Here is a 21,165-nt window from a genome sequence, read left to right on the forward strand (position 1 = left end):
CACTGTCTCCATCATTTTGCCTTTCCCCGAATTTCATAACTGGAATCGTACAGTGTGTACCCCTTTCAGATCGGCTTCTTTCACTTAGTGGTAGTCATTTAAGATTCCTCCATGTGACTTCACGGTTGAGGGCTCATTCCCATTGTACGACTCGACCACGGTCCCTTTCCTTTTTACTTTATTTTTCTAATTTTTTGGCCACACCGCATGGCGTGCAGGATCTTTTTTTTTTATATTTATTTATTTGGCTGCGCTGGGTCTTAGTTGCGGCACATGGGATCTTTGTTGAGGCATGCAGGATCTTAGTTCCCCAGCATGGCTCGAACCCATGCCGCCTGCAGTGAAAGTGCGGAGTCTTAACCACTGGACCACCAGGGAAGTCCCAGTCCATTTCCTTTTTAAAACTAGTTCCTCAATGGCCAGCATATAACAAGAGTGGATCTCACGAAACAGAACCTGTGACACTTTGAAATGCCCTTTGGGGTCCCACTGGGAACCAGGAGTTCCTCCTGCTTGGGCCACCCCACTGCTCTTCAAGGGCAGGGGGGGTTGCCATGTTGCTAACTCATTGCAGCTCTTAAGTTAGAAAGGTTGGGGAAAACCGAGAAGAAAATGTGATGTGTGTATTTCCAAGCGGCAAGTCTGTCAGCTGTGCTGAAAGCCAGCTTGCTCTTTTCTTCAGAGTATGTGTCAGTATTTTCCCTCCCATTAAGTGAAAGCTTTTCTCCTTTTTTCCCAAGTGTCAGGAAGTCATAGAGACTTCCCTGAGCAGCGCGAACCTCCTGGCCAGCGACGTGGATTTCTGTTCTTTTCTGTTCAGTGCTTTCGGTAAAGGGCTGATCAAGAAATGCAGAACCAGCCCGGACGCCTTCGTGCAGCTGTCCCTCCAGCTGGCTCATTACAAGGTGAGGAGACCCCAAGCTGGGGTTTTCATCCTGAGGGCTGCTGGGGTTTTCATCCTGAGGGCTTCTGGGGTCCCTAAGTGCAGGTCCAAGGCCGTTTGCCCAGCAGATAGGGAGGACCCATCATGGGAGCAGGTCGTGCCTGTCATGGTGTGGGGGCTCCTCCCACAGACAGATGGGACAAGCGTCCAGCAGAAGCGCCTGGAGCAGTGGCGGTTTCCTGTATTGCGCAGGAGTAGAGGGAGAGTGTGGGGGATGGTAGCCAAGTGAGATCTCATTGCTCCACAAAGTGGGAAATAAACCTTTAAGCTCCCAGTCCTAGGGTTTGGTAAAGCAGAACTACTTAGGGCAAATGACTGGGTGTCTCTGACCTTTGACACCCTCTTTCATAAAAGTGGATATGCCAGGCCCTGGGAGGTGCTCTGGGATAGATGGGGTCCCTGTAGGATCAGAAGCTCGTGGTGTTTCCACTGCCTCTCTGGGCCTCTGGGCACATTCTGGCTTGCACGTGACGGTCCCATCAGAGACATAGCCCAGGCCCCAGGAGGACCTTAGTGGGATTTTTTTCTGTTGGAGGGAGCGTTCCACCCTGAGAGGGCACCCCTAGTTTCCAGGGCTGGCAGAAATCCTAGTGGCATTGGCTCAAGATATGCCCTGGTTTTCTGTTGTTGTTGTTTGTTTGTTTTTAATGTTTTTTGTTTTCATTTTTGTTTTTTCTTTGGCCATGCCAAGCAGCAGGCAGGATCTTAGTTCCCTGACCAGGGATCGAACCCATTTTGTTTTTTCTTTAAGAATTTTTTTTTGATGGGGAACATTTTTAAAGTCCTTATTGAACTTGTTACAATATACTGCTTTTGTTTTATGTATTGGTTTTTTGGCCACGAGGCATGTGGGATCTTAGCTCCCTGACCAGGGAACGAACCTGTACACCCTGCATTGCAAGGCAAAGTCCTAACCACTGGACCGCCAGGGAAGTCCCAAGATGTGCCCTGTTTTTAACAGAGAACTTTCGTTTTGAAGCTTGAGTGCTGTGCCCAGATGCAGTGCAGCATCCCTGGATACCGGTTCTGCCCTTGTGAGTTTTGCTTTGTGCCAGGCACTGGTCTCAGCGCTCTCACAGTCCCCTCACTAGGGAGGAGCTATTGTTCGCCCATTTTACAGGTGAGAAAACAGAGGTTCAGAGAGATGAGGTGACCTGCCAAGGTGACACTGGAGTCGGATGGATCCAGGGGGTGGCCTGTAGGTTCGATTCCTCTATAACTCAGGTCAGGAAGATAAACAGATGCAGAAGAGCACAACAGGCAATGTTAGTATCAGGTAAACGACAACTGATGGGCCACAGTTGTACCTAAAATTAACTGTAATACAGTTCTTAATAAAGATGGTCATGATCGAGTCCCTCCCATCAGGGAAACTTGCACAAGCCTCTTAGATAGCCTCATCCACCAGAAGGCAGACAGCAGAAGCAAGAAGAACTATAGTCCTGCAGCCTGTGGAACAAAAACCACATTCACAGAAAGATAGACAAGATGAAAAGGCAGAGGACTATGTACCAGATGAAGGAACAAGATAACACCCCAGAAAAACAACTAAATGAAGTGGAGATAGGCAACCTTCCAGGAAAAGAATTCAGAATAATGATAGCGAAGATGATCCAGGACCTCGGAAAAAGAATGGAGGCAAAGATCGAGAAGATGCAAGAAATGTTTAACAAAGACCTAGAAGAATTAAAGAACAAACAAACAGAGACAAACAATACAATAACTGAAATGAAAAATACACTAGAAGGAATCAATAGCAGAAACTGAGGCAGAAGAACGGATAAGTGACCTGGAAGACAGAATGGTGGAATTCACTGCTGTGGAACAGAATAAAGAAAAAAAATGAAAAGACATGAAGACAGCCTAAGACACCTCTGGGACAACATTAAACGCAACAACATTCACATCATAGGGGTCCCAGAAGGAAAAGAGAGAGAGAAAGGACCCAAGAAAATATTGGAAGAGATTATAGTCGAAAACTCCCCTAACATGAGAAAGGAAATAGCCACCCAAGTCCAGGAAGCGCAGAGAGTCCCATACAGGATAAACCCAAGGAGAAACATGCCAAGACACATAGTAATCAAACTGGCAAAAATTAAACACAAAGAAAAATTATTGAAAGCAGCAAGGGAAAAACGACAAATAACATACAAGGGAACTCCCATAAGTTAACAGCTGATTTCTCAACAGAAACTCTACAAGTCAGAAGGGAGTGGCAAGACATATTGAAAGTGATGAAAGGGAAGAACCTACAACCAAGATTACTCTACCCAGAAAGGCTCTTATTCATATTCGATGAAGAAATCAAAAGCTTTACAGACAAGCAAAAGCTAAGAGAATTCAGCACCACCAAACCAGCTCTACAACAAACGCTAAAGGAACTTCTCTAAGTGGGAAACACAAGAGAAGAAAAGAACTTACAAAAACAAACACAGAACAATTAAGAAAATGGTAATAGGAACATACATATTGATAATTACCTTAAACATGAATGGATTAAATGTTCCAACCAAAAGACACAGGCTCACTGAATGGATACAAAAACAAGACCCATATATGTGCTGTCTACAAGAAGATCCACTTCAGACCTAGGGACACATACGGACTGAGAGTGAGGGGATGGAAAAAGATATTCCATGAAAATGGAAATCAAAAGAAAGCTGGAGTAGCAATACTCATATCAGACAAAACAGACTTTAAAATAAAAAATGTTACAAGAGAAGGAAGGACACTACATAATGATCAAGGGATCAATCCAAGAAGATATAACAATTGTAAATATATATGCACCCAACATAGGAGCACCTGAATACATAAGGCAACTGTTAACAGCTCTAAAAGAGGAAATCGACAGTAACATATTAATAGTGGGGCACTTTAACACCTCACTTACACCAATGAACAGATCATCCAAACAGAAAATTAATAAGGAAACAGAAGCTTTTTAATTTTATTTTATTTTTTTTTTCTGTACGCGGGCCTCTCACTGTTCTGGCCTCTCCCGTTGCGGAGCACAGGCCCCGGATGCACAGGCTCAGCGGCCATGGCTCACGGGCCTAGCCACTCCGTGGCATGTGGGATCTTCCTGGACCAGGGCACGAACCCGTGTCCCCCCTACATCAGCAGGCGGACTCTCAACCACTGCGCCACCAGGGAAGCCCCGAAACACAAGCTTCAAATGACACAATAGACCAGATAGATTTAATTGATATTTATAGGACGTTCCATCCAAAAACATCAGATTACACTTTCTTCTCAAGTGCGCACAGAACATTCCCCAGGATAGATCACAGCTTGTGTCACAAATCAAACCTCAGTAAATTTAAGAAAATTGAAATCATACCAAGCATCTTTTCTGACCACAACACTATGAGATTAGAAATCAATTACAGGGAAAAAAGGTAAAAAAACACAAAACACATCAAGGCTAAACACTGCTGTACTAAATAACTAAGAGATCACTGAAGAAATCAAGAGGAAATAAAAAAATACCTCGAGACAAATGACAATGAAAACACGATGATCCAAAGCCTATGGGATGCAGTAAAAGCAGTTCTAAGAGGGAAGTTTATAGCAATACAATCCTACCTCAGGAAACAACAAACACCTCAAATAAACAATCTAACCTTACACCTAAAAGACCTAGAGAAAGAAGAACAAACAAAACCCAAAGTTAGTAGAAGGAAAGAAATCATAAAGATCAGAGCAGAAATAAATGAAATAGAAACAAAGAAAACAATAACAAAGATCAGTAAACCTAAAAGCTGGTTCTTTGAGAAGATAAACAAAATTGATAAGCCATTAGCCAGACTCATCAAGAAAAAGAGGGAGAGGACTCAAATCATTAAAATTAGAAATGAAAAAGGAGAAGTTACAACAGACACCACAGAAATACAAAGCATCATAAGACACTACTACAAGCAACTCTATGCCAATAAAATGGACAACCTGGAAGAAATAGACAAATTCTTAGAAAAGTATAACCTTCTAATACTGAACCAGGAAGAAATAGAAAATATGAACGGACCAATCACAAGTAATGAAGTTGAAACTGTGATTAAAAGTCTTCCAACAAACCATAATTCAAAAAGTCATGTACCACAATATTTATTGCATCTCTGTTTACAATAGCCAGGACATGGAAGCAACCTAAGTGTCCATCGACAGATGAATGGATAAAGAAGATGTGGCACATATATACAATGGAATATTACTCAGCCATAAAAAGAAACGAAATTGAGTTATTTGTAGTGAGGTGGATGGACCTAGAGTCTGTCATACAGAGTGAAGTAAGTCAGAAAGAGTAAAACAAATACCGTATGCTAACACATATATATGGAATCTAAGAAAAAAAAAGTCATGAAGAAGCTAGGGGCAAGACAGGAATAAAGACAGACCTACTAGAGAATGGACTTGAGGATATGGGGAGGGGGAAGGGTAAGCTGGGACAAAGTGAGAGAGTGGCAAGGACATACATACACTACCAAATGTAAAATAGATAGCTAGTGGGAAGCAGCCGCATAGCACAGGGAGATCAGCTCAGTGCTTTGTGGGTTAGGGAGGGTGGGAGGGAGGGAGATGCAAGAGGGAAGAGATATGGGGATATATGTATATGTATAACTGATTCACTTTGTTATGAAGTGGAAACTAACACACCATTGTAAAGCAAGTATACTCCAATAAAAATGTTAAAAAAAAAATCTTCCAACAAACGAAGGTCCAGGACCAGATGGCTTCACAGGTGAGTTCTATCAGACATTTAGAGAAGAGCTAACATCCATCCTTCTCAAACTCTTCCAAAAAATTGCAGAAGAAGGAACACTCCAAACTCATTCTATGAGGGCACCATCACCCTGATACCAAAACCGGACAAAGATACCACAAAAAAAGAAAATTACAGACCAATATCACTGATGAATATAGATGCACAAATCCTCAACAAAGTACTAGCAAGCAGAATCCACCAACACATTAAAAGGATCATACACCACGATCAAGTGGGATTTATCCCAGGGATGCAAGGATTCTTCAATATATGCAAATCAATCAATGTGATACACCATATTAACAAACTGAAGGAGAAAAACTATATGATCATCTCAATAGATTCAGAAAAAGCTTTTGACAAAATTCAACACCCACTTACAATAAAATCTCTCCAGAAAGTGGTCATAGAGGGAACCTACCTCGACATAATAAAGGCTATATATGACAAACCCACAGCAAACATCGTTCTCAATGGTGAAAAACTGAAAGCATTTCCTCTAAGATCAGGAACAAGACAAGGATGTCCACACTCACCACTATTATTCAACATAGTTTTGGAAGTCCTAGCCACGACAATCAGAGAAGAAAAAGAAATAAAAGGAATACAAATTGGAAAAGAAGAAGTAAAACTCACTGTTTGCAGATGACATAATACTATACATAGAGAATCCTAAAGATGCCACCAGAAAACTACTAGAGCTAATCAATGAATTTGGCAAAGTGGCAGGATACAAAATTAACGCACAGAAATCTCTTGCATTCCCATACACTAATGATGAAAAATCTGAAAGAGAAATTAAGGAAACACTCCCATTTACCACTGCAACAAAAAGAATAAAATACCTAGGAATAAAACTACTTAGGGAGACAAAAGACCTGTATGCAGAAAACTATAAGACACTGATGAAAGAAATTAAAGATGATACCAACAGATGGAGAGATATACCATGTTCTTGGATTGGAAGAACGATTATTGTGAAAATGACTATATTACCCAAAGCAATCTACAGATTCAATGCAATCCCTATCAAATTACCAATGGCATTTTTTACAGAACTAGAACAAAGAATCTTAAAATTTTTATGGAGACACAAAAGATCCTGAATAGCCAAAGCGGTCTTGAGGGAAAAAAATGGAGTTGGAGGAATCAGGCTCCCTGACTTCAGACTATACTACAAAGCTACAGTAATCAAGACGATATGGTACTGGCACAAAAACGGGAATATAGATCAATGGAACAGGATAGAAAGCCCAAAGATAAACCCACGCACCTATGGTCAACTAATCTATGACAAAGGAGGCAAGGATATGCAATGGAGAGAAGACAGTCTTTTCAGTAAGTGGTGCTGGGAAAACTGGACAGCTACATGTAAAAGAATGAAATTAGAACATTTCCTAACACCATACACAGAAATAAATCCAAAATGGATTAGAGACCTAAATGTAAGACTGGACACTATAAAACTCTTAGAGGAAAACATAGGAAGAACACTCTTTGACATAAACCACAGCAAGATCTTTTTTGATGCACCTCCTAGAGTAATGGAAATAAAAACAAAAATAAACAAATGGGACCTAATGAAACCTAAAAGTTTTTGCACAGCAAAGGAAACTACAAACAAGACGAAAATACAACCCTCAGAATGGGAGAAAATATTTGCAAACAGATCAACGGACAAAGGGTTAATCTCCAAAATATATAAACAGCTCATGCAGCTCAATATTAAAAAAAACAATCAACCCAATCCAAAAATGGACAGAAGACCTAAATAGACATTTCTCTAAAGAAGACATACAGATGGCCAAGAGGTACATGAAAAGCTGCTCAACATCACTAATTATTAGAGAAATGCAAATCAAAACTACAATGAGGTATCACCTCACACTGGTTAGAATGGGCATCATCAGAAAATCTACAAACAGCACATGCTGGAGAGGGTGTGGAGAAAAGAGAACCCTCTTGCACTGTTAGTGGTAATGTAAATTGATATAGCCACTATGGAGAATAGTATGGAGGTTCCTTAAAAAACTAAAAATAGAATTACCATATGATCCAGCAATTGCACTACTGGGCATATACCCAGAGAAAACCATAATTCAAAAAGACACATGCACCCCAGTGTTCATTACAGCACTATTTACAATAGCCAGGACATGGAAGCAACCTAAATGCCCATCAACAGATGAATGGATAAAGAAGAAGTGGTACATATATACAATGGAATATTACTCAGCCAGAAAAAGGAACGAAACTGGGTCATTTGTAGGGGCCTGGGTGGATCTAGAGACCGTCATACAGAGTGAAGTAAGTTAGAAGGATTAAAACAAATATCGTATATTAATGCATATATGTGGAACCTAGAAAAATGGTACAGATGAACCGGTTTGCAGGGCAGAAATAGAGACACAGATGTAGAGAACAAACGTATGGACACCAAGGTGGGAAAGCGGCGAGTGTGGTGGTGGTGTGATGAATTGGGAGATTGGGATTGACATATATACACTAATATGTATAAAATGGATAACTGATAAGAACCTGCTGTATAAATAAAATTCAAAAAAACAAAAAAAAAAGATGGTCGCGATCATGATGACGCTTTCTTTTCCCAAGTATCACATTCCCTGAAATGAATGCGCCCCAGGCGGTTGGAGAGAAGCACAGTCATTGTAGGGGACTTGAGCTTTGTCTGACAGATGAAGTGAATAGAAGATATAATGGGATTGAGGTCCTGGATCTTAGATTTAATTATCTTGATTTTTAAAAATTGATAAGCAAATGGCACGTAAGTCTGCAGCGTTAGGAACTGAGGAGGTGGTGACCCTTCAGATACAGAGACGATTTTAATAAGAGGATCCCAGGTTCCATAGCAACACGTTTGAAAATCTCGAGGAAATGAGGATTTTCTGCAGGAACACAAATGAGTAAAGTGGGCCCCAGACAAGGTAGACAGTCTGAGAAGGTCGGTGTGCGTGGATGACAGACAGGTAGTTGGAGAGCTGCCCACCCGCCAGTGTGAACCGGCAGGCAGCAGCTTCGCGGCTTTGAAGAGCGGGCAGCTCCAGAGGCTTCAGGAAGGAAGGAAGCTGCCTGATGGCCTCCCAGGACTAGCCTCACTCTGGTCGTGACAGTGACCTGCACGGAGCCTGCCCAGTGCCGGGCTGAGTGCTGGCAGCAGCCGGTTAACCCTCATAGCAACCCCGAGGAGGGTACTTTCTCATCTCCGCTTTATACTCGAGGAGGTGGGGTATCCTGCCTGCAATCTATAGCTCGTTTGTGGCAAAGCTGAGGTTGGATCCAAGCAAGCTAGTCCTCAGCCGCTGTGATACAGCTTTTCAGCTGATGGTTGCACGAATAAAGGAAGCCATGGGTCAAGTTTGCTCACAAGTGCAGATGCAAAAAATCTGAGTATAAGAAGAGCGAATAGCATCTACCAGTACAGGGAAGATATAATCACCAGCAATAGTTGATCCCAGCGGCAGGAGGACAGTTTGGTATTAGTAAATCCGACAGTAGATTAAATCATATTACTAGATCAGAGAAGAAGCCAGTCATTGTGGCAGTTGCTAAGAAGGCATTCAAAATGTAGCATCCTGTCTCGATAACTCTTAGTATGAGGGCTGTTTCCTTAACACAGTAAATCCCATCCTGTATCAGCCACCAGCGTATTCCTCAAAGGTAAAGCGTGGAGGCGACCCCATTAAAACAAGAAGGATGAGGAGGCCCCAGGAGGCTGTTCCCAGACAGCTTTCCGTGAAGTACAGCCGACAGGCTCATGGGGCAGGAGGAATATTCGCTCATCTGCTCAGAAGATGGAGCAGGCGGAAAAGCTTTTACGGTTAAGAAGCGTGTTCAGGAAGGAGGGCCGGTGCAGAATTATGCAAAGATCAGCATCTTCCTCGTAGAGCCACAATAGCCAAGCAGGAAACATCGTAGGAAAATGTGATGCAAACTGGAAACAGAAATCTGGGACCCCAGGTGTTTCTTTCTTTCTTTGTTCCTTCATGCAGGCAGGCGTGCTGTGCCACGCGGCTCGTGGGATCTGAGTTCCCCGACCAGGGATCGAACCTGGGCCCTAGGCAGTGAAAGCGTGGAGTCCTAACCAGTGCACTGCCCAGGCGTCTGTTTATAAAGCAGACGGGACCTTTGGGAAGGAAGGCCCAGAGCTGTCGAGAAGGGATGGACTCTCAGAAAGGGAGAGAAGGCTGTGATTTTGGATAGAAAGACTTGTCACCGTGGAGATGGATGTTCCTGGTTCACGCGTGCAATGTGAACATAGTAAGAGGTCTGGAGGTGATTGTAGGAAAGGAGCTGACGGCTTTACCTTCAAGTTCATCTGGAGGGCTAACATTTATATGAAGCTTATAGTGATTAATATGGTATAGTTTTGGTGCCAGAATAGTTCTGTGAGATCATATAGCGATTCATTTAACATTATGGGAAGGAATGACTTGAGTCATCAGTGGAGTTGGAAAAACTGGCTAGATGGTTCCATTTCGGGAAAATAAACCGCCCAATAGAAAAACATGGAGTCAGAGCAGAAATTGGTGGTTCACAAGAGAAGAAAAATAGCAACAAACAGTCAGTGAACGTACAGCAAGAGTTTAATCTTACCAGGAATCTAATAAGCGCAGCTTAAATAAGACTGAGTTTTTGCCTGTGCAGTTTGCAAAGAGCTTTTCTACATTCTGTGTTTGGAAGGGTGGCCTGAGAAAGGGGTGTTCGAACTCAGCAGTTGGGAATGGTCATCTGTGGGGCGCACACAGCCTGAAGAATCACTGGGAAGGCACACCTGTTTACCCAGCAAATTCTACTCTGAGAATTGTATTCAGTGAAAGGACAGGTTGACAAAGATGAGTTTAAGCTTGCCTCTCTGTAAAAATTTGAAGCAATCTAAAAGGTTCTCAAAGTGAAATTTGTTAGACTGTGGCATTTTTATACATGGAGTATTATGTAACTATTAAATGATTTCTATGGTGTATTCTGGGAAAAAACTTAGTCATAAAACAAGATGTTATTCATTGTTTACAAGTGATCTGCAAACTCTGGCCCACAGGCCACAGGAGCCCTTCAGCTAGTTCACATGGCCCTTGAGTGGAGAATGGTCTTACTTTCTTTGTTGTTTTTTTGGCTGCGTTGGGTGTTCGTTGCTGTGCGCGGGCTTTCTCTAGTTGGGGAGAGTGGGGGCTACTCTTCGTTGCGGTGTGCGGGCTTCTCATTGCAGTGGCTTCTCTTGTTGCGGAGCACGGCCTCTAGGCCTGCAGGCTTCAGTAGTTGTGGCACGCGGGCTCAGTAGTTGTGGCTCGTGGGCTCTAGGCGCGTAGGCTTCAGTAGTTATGGCGCACAGGCTTAGTTGCTCCGTGGCATGTGGGATCTTCCCGGACCAGGGCTCGAACCTGTGTCCCCTGCATTGGGAGGCGGGAAGTCCCTGGTCTTACAGTTTTAATAATTGAAAAAAATTAAGACTGTTTTGTGATAGGTGAAAATCAAATGAAGTGTCAGAGAGCAGAGATCAAGTTTATTGGCACGTGGTCATACCCACTTTTTGGCGTATTGTCCACGGTTGTTTGTGAGCTACGGTGGCAGAGCTGAAAAGTTGCAGCAGAGACCACCTGGCCCACCAGGACGATGATATTTACCACCTGCATTTTACAGAAAACGCTTCCTGACTCTCACTTTATTCTATGCAAAGTCTGGAAAGGAGAGAGGGGAAAATATTGGCAGGCAGCACTCTGAAGATTGATCTTCATTTTCTTATATTTTTCTATGTTTTAATTTTTTGCATAAGCATGTATTACAGTGACTCTTAAATCAAGTTACTCTTTCAAAGTTAAGGATTATTTGTTTTTTGGGTTTTTTTTTTGCGGTACGCGGGCCTCTCACTGTCGTGGCCTCTCCCGTTGCGGAGCACAGGCTCCGGACGCGCAGGTTCAGCGGCCACGGCTCACGGGCCCAGCCGCTCCACGGCATGTGAGATCTTCCCGGACCGGGGCACGAACCCGTGTCCCCTGCATCGGCAGGTGGACTCTCAACCACTGCGCCACCAGGGAAGCCCAAGATGGCCATATTTTAAAATTGTGGATATAATGCATGATTGCGCTGACCACTTATACAGTTGAAGTTTGATGTTGGAAAGCTGACTTCAAATAAATCATTGCATCATGTATCCCAAGTTAACCTGTATCAAATGACTAAAATACTACATTTATACTTCTTCCTTGTCCCCTCCTTCCCTCCATGCTCCCCCCAGTGTTTCATGATGAGCCCCTTGGAAAGCACCCCCATAGTAAGCTCCCCTCCTGTAGGGAGTTCTCCCAAAGGCATATTTGGTAAATGACCTGGGACCCCCTGCTGACCGTAGGCCAGAATGAGGAGTTAGAACCTCTCGGACCCCATCCAAGGGAAATTTAATAACCGGTGTATCAAAGGACGAGTGTTGTGAGCTGGTAGGTCTTTGTGCTGGGCGCTGGGGGCCACCAGAGGCTGGGATGGCACTCAGACCCCATGGCCGGCTGGCTTCATCCCTGTACATGCAGGATGGTGGGAACAGCCAATGTTAAGTCAACCCTACCAGCCTTGGGAGTCGGGGGAAGAGCCCTGCAAGGCTACTCACGGGTCTGGCTCACACACCGGAGGTTCAGCCTTGCCCGCTCCTGAATTTACTTAACAGTATCGGCCTATTGCAGGGTGTCCCCTGTCACCCTGGGGCTACCAGGACCCAAATGCCCAGAGGGGTGTCGTCTGGTCAGGAATCATCTGGGTCTACAAACTGCCGCTCAGCACTTTTCCCGTCCACGTGGGGGAACTTGGTTGTCTTCGAGCAGGTGGTTTGCAGATGGTTTCCTCCCATGGCACGGGTGCTGGGCTGCCCCGAGCTCCCATGGACCTGACCCAGCTCTCATGCGTCACCTGCTGTGCCATCCGCATATCACCTGCAGGGTCCCAGCCCCAGGCGCCTCTAGCCCTTCCCGTCATCCCGTCTCCCCTCTGCTCCCTGACCCCAGTGTTCCTGGACCCCATCAGGGCCTCCACCCTGCCCTTCCCTCTGCCCATCTTGCCTCCCTCTTTTTCTCTCTGGACTTGGATTCCACAGCCTGTCACCATCACCCCGACCTCGGCCCTGGGGCCCCAAGCACAGCAGACCCATCCCCAGCGCGGTCCAGGTGTCTGCCTGCTTTGGTCCTGCACAGCCGGAGAAAACCCCCAAATCGCTGGCTCATCTTCCTTAATTCATGAGCCCTGACTCTGATGGCCCCAGACCACCACTCTCTGTGCCCTTAGAACCTGTTTTACACCCGCTTTCTGACTCCGGTGCCGTCTCCCCATCCTCACTCTGAGTAGATGAACTTATTTCACCGAGGAAACGTGAACATTCTAAAGAGACCTCCCATCTGCCGTTCCCAACCGGTTCCCTCTCCTGAAGTTAAATAATTTCCTACTCTTGCATGCCGATCTCCCGGTCCTGTCCTGTATCCCTCCGTAGTCACGTCTGCACTCCGGCAGGTGTGTGAAACTCAGGAAATCGGGTCATGGCACCAGCTGCATTTGGAAACAGAAACCTGGACCGCCCCCTTCCTTTGCAAAGCTAATGACGTTTCCACCTGCCTGCTGCATAAGCCCGAGTAAAAATTGACGATGACTATAAACTGCAGCTGACGGTGAAGTGTGTTTTTCCCGGCTGATCTTAAGCGATGCCTTCTCATGCTTTAGTTTGTCAACATGCCCTGCCTTGTGTTAAAATATTTTTCCTTTCCCAGGACATGGGTAAATTTTCCCTCACCTACGAGGCCTCCATGACCCGGCTCTTCCGAGAGGGCAGGACGGAGACCGTGCGTTCCTGCACCACTGAGTCGTGCAACTTTGTGCTGGCCATGGTGGACCCCACGCAGACGGTAGGTGCTGCCCGGCCGGGAGCGGGACAGTGCTTTTCACAGAACAGCCCCTGAGGTTGACACGCAGCCTTCCCTGATTAAATCCCGTGCATACTTTCTCCAGCAGGTCTGTATCCAGCATCTCCTTTCCTTCACCCCTCTCGAAGGGACAGAAAATATTAAAAGGTGACTGTTGGGGTCTTCCCCGGTGGTCCAGTGGTTAGGACTCCGCGCTTCCACTGCAGGGGGTGTGGGTTCAACCCATGGTCGGGGAGCTAAGATCCTGCATGCCTCGTGGAGTGGCAAAAAAAAAAAATTTAAAAAAAGAAAAAAGGAAACCGTCAGGACAGACACAAAGGTTCATGTTTGCATCAAGCTTCTGTCCTTCTGTAACTCCTATAAATCAGATTATACTTCCTAAGAGTCTTCAAATCAGAGCAGTACACAGCCAGTGAATAAAGGAGTGGCAGGGAGATGCTGCAAGACAGTGCAAGTAGTCGGTGTCTGGGTGGGAAAACTGACTATCACAGGAGCCTTCTGCTCGGGGTTCCTGAAGCCCGCTGCCCGTGCTGAAGCTCCTTGAGCAGGCTTGGGGCTCCAGGTTTTCTGTACGTCGCCTTTGACGATCCTAGCGGTGGCCCATGACGTATCATCAGTTCATTTTTGTAGGTAAAGGAACAGAGACTTAGATGGATTCAGCAAACTGCTGGGCCGCACACCTGGTTAGGGGCTGAGGTCCATCCACAGCCAGTTCTGCCTGACCCGGAGGGCAGGTGCCTGCTGACCCCGGAGGAGACATGGCCCAGGGCTCTTGCTCTGCCCTGGAGGAACCTCCGTTCTGGAAAGGCTTTCGATTCTGTGGGAAGAGCTCAGGAGGTCTTGTGACGGATTGCTCTGATCTGTCACTAGCTGCCTTCAGAATCAGCCTTGAGGACCGGTTCTGGAGTGGGTGGGCCAGAGCCCGGATGGGCCTCCACATCCCACGGAAGGGTGCCGTGTCACCTCATTCTGTGATTGACTGAACAGGGCCCAGACGAGCTGAAGCAGGCTTTTCGGGTCCAACCTGAAGGCCCCGGAAGCGCTGTTTTAGTAGAGCTTCCAGACCACTTTGGAGGGTTATTTATGACCCGCAGGAACATCACAGCCCGCTGAGAGGGACAGACCGTCATTTCCACCTGATGAGGCTTGGAGGCTGGCGCTTTCCTACCTGCTTGGTGGTCTCATTTGTATAAAAGGTGGAATGATTGATGCCCAGTGGGCTGCACACAGGACCCCAAAACTGCCTCTCCAACAACTTGTCCCCCTGCAGCCTCCACGCCGCCCCGTTCGCAGCGTATCTGCGGAAGCGGCAGTCGGCCAGTGGGGTTTCTGGTCAGGTCGCCTTGGCAACCACCCAGAGACACCCCACACACACACCCGCACCGCCACCAGTGACGTGCTTTCTCAGCACCCCGTCGGACCGCTGGAGAGAAGGGCCGTGAGCCTCATCCTGGAGCTTAGCCCATGACGCACGACTTGAAAGTCCTCGTCTTTTGTTATTTTAGGTTGAACAGAGGCTCAAGTTATTCAAGATTGCGTCCAAGAAGCATCAGCACCTGTGCCACCTGGCGATGACCGGCTCCGGGATCGACCGCCATCTCTTCTGCCTCTACGTGGTGTCCAAATACCTCGCTGTCGACTCCCCTTTCCTGAAGGAGGTGAGTCACTTCTGGGGCAGCCCACTCAGCTTTCTTGGCTAAACCAAAACTTCGTAGATCAGTAGCACAGCTTTGCCAGTCGGAACTGGCCTCACAGGTGGGTCTTGGGGCTCAACTGTCCTCACCATGGAAAATTGGAGCCGCATTTCTTCATCCCCTGGGATGCCATGGCTTGTACTAAAATAATTAGCAGGGGATGAGCTCTGAGTGTTGTTTTTCTTTTTTTTCGGCCGTGCCACGCAGCATGTGAGCTCTTAGTTCCCCAACCAGGGATCGAACCCAAGCCCTTTGCAGTGGAAGTGTGAAGTCTTAACCACTGGACTGCCAGGGAAGTCCCAATAAAATTTAATTTTTTAATAATGGCTGTGTTTGGGCTTCCCTGGTGGCGCAGTGGTTGATAGTCCGCCTGCCGACGCAGGGGACGCGGGTTCGTGACCCGGTCCGGGAGGATCCCACATGCCGCGGAGCGGCTGGGCCCGTGAGCCATGGCCGCTGAGCCTGCGCGTCCGGAGCCTGTGCTCCGCAGCGGGAGGGGCCGTGATGGTGACAGGCCCGCGTACCGCAAAAAAAGTAATAATAAAAAAATAATGGCTGTTTAACAAGCAGCTTGGAAAGTTCCGGAAATCTGGCAGCCATCTTAGGGGAGCTGGTACCAGTCAGCTCCAGCACACCACTGCCCCCGTTCCAAATCTTACGTATCTGCCACCTTCCCTGCCTTAAGACCCCATCAGCCGGTGTTGGCCCCTCCAGTCCGGGTGTCCTCACCTGCTCCATCCCTCTCTGCAGACCTCCTGCCCCAAGCCGGCGAGGCCTTCAGGGACATAGGCCTCTGGTGTCTGAAACAGTGTGAACACCGAGCAAGCCCTTTCTTGTCTTCCACCCGGGCTCCTCGGGGCCAGGAGAGGATGGAATTGGGAAGTGTCGTTGGAACATTTCCTTGTTTTACTCCACAGGTGCTATCTGAGCCTTGGAGATTGTCCACCAGCCAGACCCCTCAGCAGCAGGTGGAACTGTTCAATTTGGAAAGGAATCCAGAGTACGTGTCAAGCGGAGGCGGCTTTGGACCGGTAAGCGGCCAGGCGTCTGCAGATACTGATGGCAGTCTCACAGTGAAAATGTCAGAAATCCCCTTTGCCCGTGGCCTCGTTGCCCAGGGTTCTATTGGTGGATCGGCCGTGCCCCGCGGCATGCAGGATCTTAGTTCCCCGGCCAGGGATGGAACCCGTGCCCCCTGCAGTGGAAGCGCGGGGTCTCAACCCTTGGACCGCCGGGAAGTCCCCCCACGGATCCATTTAAACCTTTTCCGTAGGTTGCTGACGACGGCTACGGGGTGTCGTACATTCTCGTGGGTGAGAAGCTCATCAGTTTCCACATTTCTTCCAAGTTTTCCTGCCCTGAGACAGTGAGTACAAAACAAAAGTTCTCTTTTCTAAAGTTGGGGTTTTTCACTGTTTTCTTTTGAGCACATCCTTGATTTGACAGAAAATTTCAATTCAGTTATGTACTCTTACTTGGTTGAGACATTTTCAAAACAAGGATTTTGAAAGTCTCTTAATAGTTTTAAAGGGATCGATCTCATTTGGTTGAAAGTGTGTATCTTTGCTGGTCACAGTGGTTTTAAATCATAACGTTGGAGTGCTTCTGCAGCTTCCAGACTCTCTGTAACATTGGAGGGTGGATTCAGATTCGTGTGCACGTGCTAAGAAATACATATACACATTGAAGCAGGGGTCTGCAGTGTTCTCTGTGAATGGAACCTGTGACCACCTTCCTAGCATGGCACATTTAATCCTTATTTATATTCTCTCCTTTCCACATGGTACATAGCCTGACAGGCAATGCCAGGCTCACCTTTAACAGAGAAGATTGGAATTCACTTGCTTATTGTGTTTTATGTAACGCATTGACATTAGGGGAAGCCTTAGATTAGGGGAAACCACACCCACACAGAATGTAAATTGGTGCAGCCACTATGGAAAACAGTATGGAGGTTCCTTAAGAAACTAAAAATAGAGCTACCATATTACCCTGCAATCCCCCTCCTGGGCATATATCCAAAGAAAACTCTTAATTCAAAAAGATAACATGCACCCCAATGTTCATAGCAGCACTATTTACAATAGCTAAGACGTGGAAGCAACCTGAATGTCCATCAAGAGATGAATGGATAAAGGAGATGTAGTGTGTGTGTGTGTGTGTGTGTGTGTGTGTACACATACACACACAGTGGAATATTACTCTGCCATAAAAAAGAATGAAGTAATGCCATTTGCAGCAACATGGTTGGACCTAGGGATTATCATACTAAGTGAAGTAAGTCAGACAGAGAAAGATAAATATCACATGCAATCACTTATATGTAGAATCTTAAAAAATGATAAAAATGAACTTATTTACAAAACGGAAATAGAGTCACAGACATAGAAAACAAACTTACGGTTACCAAAAGGAAAAGGGGGTGGGGAGGGATAAATTAGGAGTTTGGGATTAGCAGATACACATTACTATATATAAAGTAGATGGTCAATAAGGACCTACTGTATAGCACAAGGAACTCTACTCAATATTCTGTAATAACATGTATGGGAAAAGAATATGAAAAAGAATGGATATATGTATAACTGATTCACTTTGCTCTATATCTGAAACTAACACAACATTGTAAATCAACTATAATATAAAATAAAAATTAAATTAAAAAAACAAACTATCAGAGTTATTGCACTGCAAAAGATAAAGTGTTGGAAGCTAATGGAAACTTCAGCAGGTGTGTGACAATTAGCTGAGGCATGGAAACGATGTTTGCTCCATACAATAAGTTATATGACAAGAATAAGACAAGTACTGTTCAAACTACTCTTTTTTTTTTTTTTTTGCGGTACGCGGGCCTCTCACTCTTGTGGCCTCTCCCGTTGCGGAGCACAAGCTCTGGACGCGCAGGCTCAGCGGCCATGGCTCACGGGCCCAGCCGCTCCGCGGCATGTGGGCTCTTCCCGGACCGGGGCACGAACCCGTGTCCCCTGCATCGGCAGGCGTACTCTCTACCATTGCACCACCAGGGAAGCCCCAAACTACTCTTGATAAGTTGTTTTTACAAAGAAATAAGCACCTTAGTTTTCAAAAACAAAACAAAACAAATATACACTACTATATATAAAATAGGTGAGCAACCAAGTCGTACTGTATAGCACAGGGAACTACATGCAGTGTCTTGTAATAACCTATCATGGAAAAGAAAAAAAACACACACTCACACAAACATGTTTGCTATCTTTTTTAACCCTTAACATCTCTCCAGACGCTATAACTTAATGATTAAGCGACTAAGTCAAAGCTTAGAGAATTGGTAAAAAGGAATGTTAGTTCTTCGAGTCAGATTACAAGTGAAAAGGCTTGAAATGTGAGAATTTCCACGTTGTAACCTGTTTCTGTTTTTTGTTTTTAAATGAAAGGATTCTCACCGCTTCGGGAAGAACCTGAAACAGGCAATGATTGACATCGTGAGTTTGTTCGGGCTCAGCTCCAATTCCAAAAAGTAAATCCCTTAGCACTGCCGGGAAGGAAAATGAGCTCTTCGGATGAAAAACCAAATGAAAACTAGCTGTGAATCCTGATTGTAGTTCAGGATGAAAATTTGCTCTAAAAGACTCAGACGTTTCCTTTCCTTCGAGGGTTTGGTGTTTTTGCTTTTCTAGATGGCAGGCTCCACCCCATGAAGTATAACCCTACTCCTTCCAAGCAGGTCCTAACCTGGGGGACATTGGATAAAGTCCCCCCTAAGGTCTTCCCATCGCCTTGTGTTTCTTAAGGGGTGAAACTGTCGTTGAGCGATTTATGGAATGAGTGGGGCTGTGGCTTCATACGCGTTGGAAACAACCGACCCGGCACGCTTCTTCGGCGGCCACTGGACACTTGGTACTTATGGGCATTTAATTTTATCAGAGCGATGTAAACATTTGTTTCCTTCCGGGAGAAAAGCATTGTTTAAGCTGCAGATGTTAGCAGTTAATAGCCAACGCACATGCAATGCACTAACCAAGAAAAGTTGTGCTTTTGGAACCCATTCTGTCCCTGTGGTAATTCTGTCACTGTCTAGTTTGGTCGTCTGCATTTGCCTCCATGTTTGAAGCATGTAGTATGTCTCATCTTTAGTTTTCCTGACCTTGCAAGTCTTCAAAACCCAGTGCCTTAAAAACGGGAGGCCCTAAATGTAAGGGAGACTGCACGAGAGATTTATTTTGTAAAGTCTTTAGGTGGAATTGTGGGTGTCTTACTCCTTCTCAACTTACTGGGTGGATAACCCTACGTAGGCATTTTACTGTGGTGTCCCTGTATCCCAGAAGGACCAGTTCCCTTACGAGGGCAGCTGTGCTGCATTCCCCCATCAGACTGCCTTCCTTATGCTTCCTCCTTAAGCGGCAAAAGAAGACGTGGGCATGCCTCAGAAATGGGGAGCGAGGGATGTGGTGGTCGAAGATTATGTGTCTGGAGTACTCACCGAAAAAGCAAACATCCTAGGTACCTCAGGGTTCCTGCTTACCCAAACTGGCGACATTTGCCACTGAGGAAGGAACAAAACTTGAGAAAAGCAAACCTCAGGGCAGTCAGGGTTGGGCATCCCAGCTGGTGAGAGAGGAGACCCGCTCCCGTTTCCAGGGAGACGGAGGGAGATGGGTTATCGGTGACCTCCTAGAATGTCGCAGGTGACAGGTGCTGGGTTTAACACAGCCTACCCTTCGGATGGGAGTGCCTTGATCGAGTGACCAAAAAGCGATGAGGCGCTGAATCGTCTTCAGTATTTTAAAAGAACGGATCATGGAATGAAATAATACCCACTGCCTCTGGGCTGTAATGACAAGCTTAGCTGTCCGTCTGTTAAAATCATGTATTTATTTTTCTGACCACTATGTTCTGGTGGGGCTCGCCTCTCTAAGAGTTCTGAACTCCACTGATGCGGGGACGAGGCCGAACCCTCGGAGCCGGAGGAAGGCGCTTGCTGCAGAGCACGTGCATATTTTATCCCTGTACATGTTGTGATGTAAAAACCCCACCTAAATGGGCCAAAGACTTTTTTTTTCTTTTAAAAGCAAGCAGAAATGAGAACAGACAAAAAAAGCAAAAAGGGATATCTAACCACCACAGCAACAAAAGGCCCTGTTCATCTGTGTTATGTAGTCAAGGAGGCGTGAGGGGTACAGCCCCTCTGCCTCAGCGAGGCGTAGCTTCCAGTCGAAGCCAGGGCCACTGAAATCATACACTGTTGACCACTGAGCAGTCTGTATTATGATTCACGGGTGAATTCGAGCACAGACGTGTTAGCACTCAGACTTATTTGGGCTTGTCTCTCAGGTTTTAAGTGTTTCCAATGTAATCACTGCTAATCCGTGCAGTTATCAATGCAATTTTATATTCCCTAAAAGGAGGAAGAGTGGGTTTTTACTGTACATGTTGAAAGCAGGAGGTAGGAGTGTGATGTATTTAATTGAATTTGGAGTAAGCCATAGTCTTCACGGAGCTGTGGTCTGAATTTGTGATCTTGAATTGGCCATTGCATGTAAATACAATATGCTTTTTTGGATAAATCTTAGAAATGCAGTATGAATGTTATCATTAATAAAACCATTAATCCCAGTCTACCACAGTATTGCTTTCTGTCTCTTTTGTTATACTGATAAGGAGGCTATAGGTCAAGTTCCAGGCTCAGGCACTTGGGACAAAGGTGACCGACAAGATATGCAGAAAAGGCCTCGGGTTGGGCAGAGTGGGCATCGCTCGATTCACACACCTGACAGAGAAGGGTGGCTGCTAAGAAGGGCTGTGGATTTTGCTGTGTTCATTTGTGCATCCTCACCCTTGCCCCGGGGCTTAGAACAGTGCCTGACATAATAG

At 45.8% G+C, this 21,165-nt stretch overlaps 1 protein-coding gene across 2 annotated transcripts in view; it reads left to right on the forward strand.

The window, feature by feature from the left end:
• The window catches only part of CPT1A (carnitine palmitoyltransferase 1A), a 63,505-nt gene extending 42,593 nt beyond the window's left edge, over positions 1–20,912 (forward strand). For both annotated transcript variants that reach the window (XM_067748011.1, XM_067748012.1), the window contains exons 14-19: positions 741–905; positions 13,466–13,600; positions 15,124–15,276; positions 16,230–16,343; positions 16,586–16,678; positions 18,729–20,912. In XM_067748011.1, coding sequence (XP_067604112.1) covers positions 741–905; positions 13,466–13,600; positions 15,124–15,276; positions 16,230–16,343; positions 16,586–16,678; positions 18,729–18,815 — 747 coding nt within the window. In that variant the 3' untranslated portion in view covers positions 18,816–20,912. The remainder of the gene's footprint in view (positions 1–740; positions 906–13,465; positions 13,601–15,123; positions 15,277–16,229; positions 16,344–16,585; positions 16,679–18,728) is intronic.
• Positions 20,913–21,165: the final 253 nt, after the last annotated feature.

Source organism: Pseudorca crassidens, chromosome 9 (genome assembly GCF_039906515.1).
Source record: "Pseudorca crassidens isolate mPseCra1 chromosome 9, mPseCra1.hap1, whole genome shotgun sequence".
NCBI classification, from domain to species: domain Eukaryota; kingdom Metazoa; phylum Chordata; class Mammalia; order Artiodactyla; family Delphinidae; genus Pseudorca; species Pseudorca crassidens.